The 9,491-nt window shown below is 44.4% G+C and overlaps 1 protein-coding gene across 3 annotated transcripts in view; it reads left to right on the plus strand.

The window, feature by feature from the left end:
* The window catches only part of dennd1b (DENN/MADD domain containing 1B), a 113,635-nt gene extending 104,378 nt beyond the window's left edge, over positions 1 to 9,257 (plus strand). For all 3 annotated transcript variants that reach the window (XM_047586558.1, XM_047586559.1, XM_047586561.1), the window contains 3 exons: positions 3,421 to 3,506; positions 3,819 to 4,041; positions 4,643 to 9,257. In XM_047586558.1, the coding sequence (XP_047442514.1) occupies positions 3,421 to 3,506; positions 3,819 to 4,041; positions 4,643 to 5,473 (1,140 nt within the window). In that variant the 3' untranslated portion in view covers positions 5,474 to 9,257. The remainder of the gene's footprint in view (positions 1 to 3,420; positions 3,507 to 3,818; positions 4,042 to 4,642) is intronic.
* The last annotated feature ends 234 nt before the right edge of the window (positions 9,258 to 9,491 follow it).

Genomic DNA, 9,491 nt, shown 5'->3' on the forward strand with positions numbered 1-9,491 from the left:
TAATGTAAGACCAGCTATTAAAGTCCACTAGCGTTTGGCCCTGTCACAGAGAGGCATAGTTGTTCCGCATAACTGGTCATGCAGAGAAGGAAGACGAGAGGAGGGGAAAGTTTGTTTCTCCAAATGCGCCTATTAAAGCGGACGGTGATGACTGTTTTCCCCTCATAACCGCAGAATTGAAATATAACTTGTTAAATCAAATCTGAAAAGGTTTTTTTTTCTCTTAGATATATTTCAAGCATTTGCTTGGTGCGTTAGGGTGTAAAGTAAAGCTGAGTCATACCCTTATTTTCCCACAGTCCACGATTGTAGATCTTTCTCATGTGTTGCTTTTCTTTTTTTTTTTACATTTAAACAGGAGGGCGACAGGTTTCTTTCAGTACGGACACAAATCAAAGTAATACAATCATAAAGTCATTCAAATGCGTCTCTTTGTCGCTTTGCAGGAGAATTTATGGAGTCGAGTCCTTTTCCTTATTTAATAAACACGAGGCCTTTCTCCGGATTCAGAAATCGAGTTAGTTTGAAATAACCCGACTGTTTTTTTTTCTTTTTCTTTTTTATTATTCTCATGACTCCCGTTTCCTCCCGACTCTCACCCGCCGCTCCCCGCACGGCCTCACTCGTGACGACGCGGCGAAGAGGAAGGGGAACCGAGAGCCAGACAGACAGACAGACAGACAGAAGCGGTGACATCTGCCTCTGACAGCGGAGTGATGGAGGGAGAGAACGAGAGGCGGGGTGTCGTGGAGCGAGAACCGCTTTTTCATTTTCACCTTTCAGCTTCCCATTAGCCGACAGCGAGAAGCTAATGAAGGAGCAGTATGATAATCTGTTGTTCTCCCGTTTCATGCCTTCCTACTGTCCTGTCAGGCCTGGGGAGACACCGGATGGTGACAGAGCTGTCACAGCTTTAACAGGAGACCTGTTTGCACCGGTTGAGAACATCTCATTGTGAATGTCTCTATATATCGTTTGTTGTTGTTTGCACTGACGCGCGCTGCGTCTAATTTTAGATCTCACATTTAGCTGCTGTTGTAGCTTTTGACAGCTCGGTACGAACCGGTTATATTTTAATAACAGACAAACGCATACGTTGTATCTCACATTACCAGCGAAATGAATGCAATATGTTCGCCTTTGAAAAAAAAAAAGAGAGAGAGAGAGTGTGATAAACCAACTCCTGCGCCAAATTTGGCGCTTCTATCGTAAAATGCTCGGTCGTTGTAAATAGTTTAATCTTAACTGTTGCGCTAAGAGGTCACAGCGAAGAGAGCGAATGACAAATTGATAAAGCTGTGAAGCGAAGTGCCATCCATTTACTGCTCCCTGTGGAACTTCCTTTTGGGGAGACGGCACCGGAGCCGTAACTGAGATCAGAGGGCCACGCTTCATGACCTGTGTCTGCTTGTGTTTGGGTTCACCTTGCTTTAATAAACACCTAGACGCAGGGAGAGGCCCTGCCTCCCCCTCAACGCGGCCCCCGACGCACAAACGAACGGTCCAAATAACTGCACGTGCCGCGAACACGCGAGCGCATGTGCCTTCGCCGCTCGTGCGCGAGCGCCCCGTCCAGAGTCGAGCCTCTTCCAGTGTCTCACAGGTGCATCTCCGCTCTGCCTGGCTGGCACGTCGGCGTTGGCCCCAGATTTACGGCCCTGACACAGGAATCCATTAAAGGCTGTTTAGGGATCCCAGGCCTGAGCCCCTCTGAAATCTCTTTCATTATAGCTCCGAGCTACCATGCAAGGGGAGCGGCTCGGCCAATCAGCAGCGCCGCCACATGTGTTCGTGTTTAGCCCGATGGCTGCGAGACTTAAGTGGCTACTGCACACATCTCCTCCGCTGACTTTTATGGAGAAAATGGCACTTTAACTCTTTGTGTTTTTCTTTTTTGTTTTTGTAATAGGCTGCGTATGTGACCGTGCGTGTGTGTGTGTAAAGTGTGTGCGTGTGTGTGTGTAAAGTGTGCGTCTTCCGTGGCCGAACACAGGCCCTAAATGAGGCCAGGCCAGCCACACGTTACATTCCGCCTGTCTGGCTGGCACTGCGTCGGCTAATCAAGACCGGCTTGGTTCACGGTTCCAATACTGACCCCCTCCGACACACACCAACACCACCCCCCCTCCTCCACCAAACGCACAAACACACACACACACACCATTTCCATCATTCTTTAGGGCTTTGAGGAATCTTTCCTCACCTCTCTACATTTCCTTCCTTCCCCTTTTCATTCATTACTTTCCTCTGTCGCTCTTTGCTCTTGTGTTCACCTTTGAGTGTCGTATTTTTTTTTTCTTGCTACCAGAACCGCAACACGAGATCACAGCTCTCTTTACTTCTCAAAGGCCCTTCTTGCTCCGCGCTCACTTTTAGGGTTGTAAAGAGTCTTTTTTTTTTTTTTTTGTCTGTGTTGAGCTTTGATAATGTGGCTAACACGAGTTTACAGAGTAGCATGCACAAGTGTTAAAAAATATATTTAACAAAAAAAAAAAGCTGATGGTAAGACACAGTGATTGTTAGCAGCTCTATCGTGTAAACTGTACAATATGAGTCCTTGCTTGTTTGTAAAAAAAATACTATATATATATATATATAAATAAAAATAACACAGCGACTGAAGGACAATTAGAGTCGGTTCCAAAAATAGACGGAGGAGGTGAGGAGCTCGGCGCACGAAGGTAAACGGGCAAAATGCAAAGAGTGCGAATTAGAAGATGAGAGATAGTGTTAACATGGGCGAACATGAACACATAGTGAGAGGAACATGTGCGTCGTAGTGGAAGGCATGTTAATAAGTGGCCTGGGGCAGATCTGTGCTCCCATGGGGAGAGTCCTGCCCTGCTCTGTAAAGCTTCTGTCTCTTCCTTAACCCGCCCATTAAACACAGTACACAGGTGGCTTATTAAACCCACTGTGTCAGACAACCCCGGTACACACTGATCATTCAACACTCCGCGGCGACAAATACAAGTCACATGCGCCGGCGCCGCAACGCAAATGATTAATATAGTTTCACTTATCTCAACTCTCAAGTCTCTTGTAGTTCACATATAATGCTGACTGTGATAAAATACTTCAGGGGATCTTAAAGATTTTTATCCCTAGACCCAAATTTGACAAATTTAGTCTCAACCCTTTGGGTTCAGGCTCATTAAAACGAGCTATTAGTCTCGTCTTATGGGGACCCACCAGACACAGACCTGCATCCCTTTTTTTCTGGCGAATCCCGAGCCGTGGTGTTACGAAAAGCTGCACCTCAGCAGAAGAACCCCACACGCCGTCTAGACTCGCAGTTATCAGGAGTTTTATATTATTAAGCTGAGGAGCCGCGACCCCCCTCGGGTCCACTTTCATTGTTTTATCGTGTTACTCTTTTTGTCTAACTACATCCCCTGGCTTTGTTATTCTCATTAACAGCAAAACTTTAACAAGTCTCCCATGAGCATGGACCCTCGAGAATTTGGCTACGGGCTCGACGATGATGAGCTGGACACTGCGAGCAAGTGAGTCACGCAAGCCATTTTTATTTTTTGCTGTACATCTATATGTACAGTATGTCAAGGCAGAAGAAAGTCGATAGATTCAAAAGTTGATTGCATGTCGAAAAGTGCTTTTCCAAGCAGATGAGTTTTTTTTTTTTTTTTTTTACTCATGATAATACTGCCCCCAAGTGGACACATTCACCAACAGCACAAGCGCATGGATGGATGGGCTCGTCTCCTCATCTTGATCTGTTGTCATTTATTTTACTCTCATACACATTTAATATTAAAATATATAGAAATAATAAATCACTGTTATCGCTCTAAATTTAGGATCTCCTCAGAGGACAGCGGGGACGTCCCTTCTTACACCGAGGACAGCGACGATTCCTACTCCCTAGAACTGGACGTGGAGTCGTCCCGCTCGGGTCAGATGAACCTGCTGGAGGAAATCCTGGATTCCCTGAACACCACAACGTTGGAGCAAGGAAAACTCAGCGCTGCCAAGAGTCTGGACTTCTTCAGGTCCATGGATGACTTGGACTACAAGGCCCCGGTAAGAAGGAAAGAAAGAAAGAAAGAAAGAAAGAAAGACTGACTGTTGGATTAGAATAGATTGACAGTCATCTACAAATCTGAAAAAAAATTGCTTTTATTTTCCACTACTCCACCTGTAAAACCTCCGACCTTCAAATTTAGACGTATTGCATTATTTAATCTCTCCGGATGGCATGGACCATGATGAAGGAGAAATAATTGCCTTGTTGATTTATGATAAACCAGTTTTCCAGTGAAGAAAATAAGAGCTCAGAGCAGCCTCATTTATTTAAAGTAACCTATACTTACTACTAACACTAACCTTTCTGACTTCATAGGGGTCAGGGGTCAACACCTGCTGTAGAATGAATAGTTTATGAACTCATCATAACCAATAAAGAACAAAGGCAACGTGCTCTTAAGGACCAGGCCTTTGATATGTTTCGCATGTCGACTTACAGCAACATAGACCGACCATGCATGTGCCAGCCTCGTTTAAAGGTGCAGAGCGCCGCTATTAAGAGCGACAGGAAATAAATTTTTTTTTTTTTCCACACTTTGACACGAAGCAGATATTTGTCTCTTGTTTTCTAGTATTTCTGTTGTTTCCTCTCCACCAGACGAAGCCCACGTCTTCCGCTGAGTCCGACCCTGCAGATGAGATGAGAGGCGGGGATCAGAGCGGGTGGAACATGGGTCAGGACGACAGCGCCGTGCACGGAAAACACCTCCCGCCGTCCCCGCGCAGGCAGCCCAACAAGTGCAGCGTGAAGGCGTCGAAGAAATCCGCAGCGGCCCCGAAAGTGCAGAGAGCTTCGTCCTCCACTCAGGACACCTCCAGGTCGGCCTCCAAGACGCACCAAGACGCTCTGGCCGTGCGGCAACCGGGAGACCGGCTGTCCTTCTCGCCCTCGCTGTCCCACAGAGCCACGACGCCATCATCTCCGTCCCTCACGCACACCTACAGTTCCCCGGCGCCCACTTCTCACCCGAACCATTCCCCCGTGCCGGTTAGCCGGCCGCGGACCATCTCAGACCCTCAGGGCAGCTCCGAGTCGTCTCAGGCCCAGAACCAGACCGCCTTGACCGGCGTCCTGAGGAGGAAGGTGCTGTCCAAAGAGACGGTGAAGAGCTACCAGGAAAAGGCTCTCCAGAGACACGGCAGCAAGGGTCACCAGGACGGTCAGGGGGGCGCGGCGAGGGGCGCCCCGTCGGCCATGGCGGTCCCGTGGGAGAAAGAGGTGTCCAAGGAGGGGCTCCTGGAGCTCGGCCTCTGCCTGGGTCAGGGTAAAGGCTCGGGGGCGGCTGCGGCGCAGGATCAAGGCCTCCTGGAGGAGATTGAGTCCATGTGTTGCCTCGGCTCGGTCCTCCAAACCAGCCTGCAGCTCTCACAAGTTCACTGCAACAACAGTCACCACCAGGTCGAGGGCAAAGCCGCAGACGAGTCCTGAGGGACGCCGGGGGACTCCGCGTCAGCTCCAACTCTCCCATTAACGGTCGCAGAGCACATTCGACGGTTTCTTTTTATCTCAACACTCACATAACGAGGAGAAAAAAATTAAGAACAAATCGAACACAAACAAAAAAGCCACAGAGCAGGGAACAGAAATAAAAGAAAAAAAAGAGTTGATGCACTGCAGAATTCTCCTTCCATCATCCATCACATTATTATTTATAGTGAGTGAAGAAATGTTTTGTTAAATGTTCTTTGAATTTGCATTACTGTAGAATTAAATTTAAATTTAGAAAACTGGAAAGACACTGGTTTGCATTGGAAACAAGTTCCTTTTTTTTTACTTTCAGTGAAAGATAAATGCTTTTTTCCTTCATTTTCTACAAGTAAACTAGATAAACTTTATCACAAGCTCAGAGGCCACGGGTTCCTCTTTTCATTTTCATTTCTTTTGTTATTCCAGAAGGAGAATTCTGCAGTGTGTTTTCAACTCTGTGAAGTATTTTCCTTATAGTGTCAGTTCATCTTCGTGTATATTTTTTTTTAATCGGACAAATGAGAAGCCAACGGGCAACGAAGCAGGAGTCGAGAAAAGACTGTGTCAGGATCAAGAAGGGACGTCATCTCCTCAGCAAAGTTTTCACAGTTCATCTGTAACATTTCACACGATGACTTTGCACTCCTGGATGAACCAGTAATACTCAGTTACTGTTGTTATTATTATTATTATTACCTGGTACTAAAATCTTATGAGCAAAAAAGAAAAAAAAACAAACAAGAAACATCAGACAGGTCCACTCTGACCTTTGAAACTAATCCTAATCGTAATGTTTTTCTCACTAAGCCTTACACGGACGTGTGATTTGTGTTTTGATACTCTCTGGTGTCTTAATCTGCAGATGCCACAGCAGGTACTTTGTAATCCGACTCACTGATACGGTCAGATCTCACTTAACAGCAGTAACTACTTCTGCCGTTGATAGGACGGTTAACATATACGACGTGCTTTAAGCTGCTGTTTTAATTGCATTCCAGATGTGCACGTGCAAACCTCTCCGTCTCCTAGTGTTCCTCCGGTCACTTTAAAGAGACGCAAAAGTTAAAAAAAAAAAAAAACTGAAAAAGCCAGTTTCGGCCTCATCTCTTTTTCTTTCTCTTTTCCCACCATCCACGCTCTTCTCCTCACGATGTCTCACGGAATTCTCTTCCTTTTACTGCTCTCCAACTCTCACTTTCGACCTTAATAGCAACAACAACAAGAAAAAAGAAGAAAAACACAACAATCAGGGCCAGTTGGTGCGGAGCTTATGATGTTTTTTGGCGTGGAGGTGGAAAAAGGTGAACTTTAAAGGATGTGGCTGGCAGTGAGACCAAACCTAACGATGCTTTGTTCCCGTTAATCCGACTCTCTCTGTTAAAATGGGACTTAAATATCTCAGTAGACGCCGCATTATTTTCTGCTGTGTACTTGGATGACGTCTTGGTATTTTTTTCTCAGGATTCGTTAAGAAAACCCTGAAGCATCACATAACTCTTTATTTTCTCTTTATTTTCTGTCTCACACGATTAACTGTAATCTCTGTCCGTCGAGTCCCACACTGTGACGTCATGCAGTGGTTGATGATTGTACTGTAACGAAGCAATATAGTTCTCCTCAGAGTAGCTAAGTGGATGTAATGTGCACACAAAAAAAATTCTATAACAGACTCTCCCGTGGAGAGAAACGTCCAGAGATCGCGGCTTCCCATCATTCTCTGCGTCACCACCAAAAAAAAAAAAAAAAACAAGAAACCCAGAGGAAAGGGGAGAACGTTTTCATGTGCTTGTGTTGGGATTATTACATTTATGGTTCGTTGTTCGTATGATTTACGCCAGACGCCAGTCGGTGTGGCAGTTTAATAGCAGCCATTTCTCCACTTTTTGAGTGCTGCTCTGCGTTAACGATTTGCTCATAAAGTCTTTGGCATGCGCCTAAAAGCCCAAGAATCGGTCCTAGTAATTCCAAAAAAGAAAACAGGCTCCAGAACAATCTCTGCGCTGGCCTGAGTCATTGTAAACACTTTAAGAAGAAAAAAAAAACATATGTACTATGCAAATGTTTAAAATTCTCAATACAGGTCAGTTTTCTTAAAGAGTAATTAAATTACATTTCATGAGTTTTCTCAGTGAAAAGATTATTTTGTAATGGAAGAAGAAGCCGTGTCCTAAATGATCAAAGATGTGTGTTAAAGATGTACAGCGTGCCTTAAAGAGTAAGAGTACCACCCAGTATAATCACAACAAGGTACAGTATTATGGAAAAGGAAGAGTATGCAATGTGTTGTCAGACCGCTGCACATCACAGGAAGAAGGAACACTGAATATATTTGGTATTTATGTGCTGAACAGAAATCAAAGCCGCGCTCGGACCCGAGACCTGATCTGAACTCGGGTGCTTCGTCTGTGAAGCTGTTTTCTTCTCGTGTTTCGGCTGCTGTTTCCAGCTGGAAGTCACTCAGAGTTTTTTCTTTGCTGCGCTGGTCGGTGGGTAATCTTCCTGCTCTGGAGTGGATCTCTGAATTAATTATTAGCTATTTAGGTACTTTTTGTTTTTTTGTTTCTTTGATTGTACGGTTAGGTGATTGCTTGTGTAGTTACTTTTCTTTCTTTTCTTTTTTTTTTAATTTTAAACACTTACTCTGAGCTAAGTGTATGTAGAAAAAAATAACTTCTCAGAGGATTTTCTCTAGTTGATTTCATATTAATAACAAATTATTTTCGACTGAATAGACGTGTATTTTTGCTGGCTTGAGTATATTTTACATGGATAATATATGATCGGTGTTGTACGTTGTAAAAAGAACAAAAAAAAGAAATGATAACACCTAAATATTTGAATGTTTTAGATTTTATTTTTGGAGGGAGAAACAAAAGAAGTGAATATTATAATATTAACAAATGTCCCATGTAGCCTTTCATTTGTCAACGTCCAATCAAAAAGCAGCAGACTCTGCTTTGCTTGTACAGCTCTGACTGTCGTATCCGCATGTGTGTACCTGTTTGTGCTATGATTTAGTTTTGTTTTTACAGATGTTGGGTATTAATATTGTTTCAGTATTTAGCACTTCCATCTAACTCGGTGGAGATTAACATCAGGTCTCGTTCGATGAGCGAGTTAAACGTCTAGAGAAATGGTTCCTAGCTACTGTAGATCTAAGCACGGAGGACAGTCGGGAGAAATACTTGAGGATTATTTGAAAAGCTTTAGAAACTCTGGTCCCTATTTACACTAACGGTGTACAGCAAATTATTGTCAGCGGGCTTCAGGAATGTCTGCAGGCCTGTTACAGCTCAGACTATTCTGCAGACGACAGAGTGTCGTCTGCAAAGAAAAGCATACAGTCAGAATAACTGCTGAAATGAAAATGTCACAGCGAGTGGGAGGTGACTAATTATGTAGCAACTTGTACTAGAGTACGGAGCAAAAGCACAAAAGCACCGGTTCAACCCCCCTCCCTCCCAAAAAATGAAAATAAATAAATAAATGAATAAATCTCCATTTTCAGTGTGGTGACAGGTACACCGGGTGTTACAGTGAGCATTCTTTATTGTTCGGGTATTGTAACGATGATTAATGCATCTACTAACGTTTCTGATACTGTGCTCACTTGCATGTTCTCATAACAGAGGAAACAACTGTCTTAAACGCCTGAGGTCAACCTGATGTGCTATTGATGAGTAACTCGGTACAACTGCACACGATGTATGCACTGTGAACTGAAAATAAATTATACTGTTTCATGCTTCTGCATCTCTGGACTCCTATCGCGCACAGAATCTGCACCGACACAGACGGGATGGGATCACGTTGGTGATTTCACTGACTGATTAATAGTCGTGACGGTACGTGGTGTGTTTACAGTCTAAACTCGATGGCAGACCAGGCCATGCAGGCGTGAGGCCCCAGAAGTCCCAGGTTCACTGTGTATGATTTGCTTTTGTGTAATTTCTCACCTCAGTCTTCCAGGTCGTGTTAT

Source organism: Mugil cephalus, chromosome 6, assembly GCF_022458985.1.
Source record: "Mugil cephalus isolate CIBA_MC_2020 chromosome 6, CIBA_Mcephalus_1.1, whole genome shotgun sequence".
Classification (NCBI taxonomy): domain Eukaryota; kingdom Metazoa; phylum Chordata; class Actinopteri; order Mugiliformes; family Mugilidae; genus Mugil; species Mugil cephalus.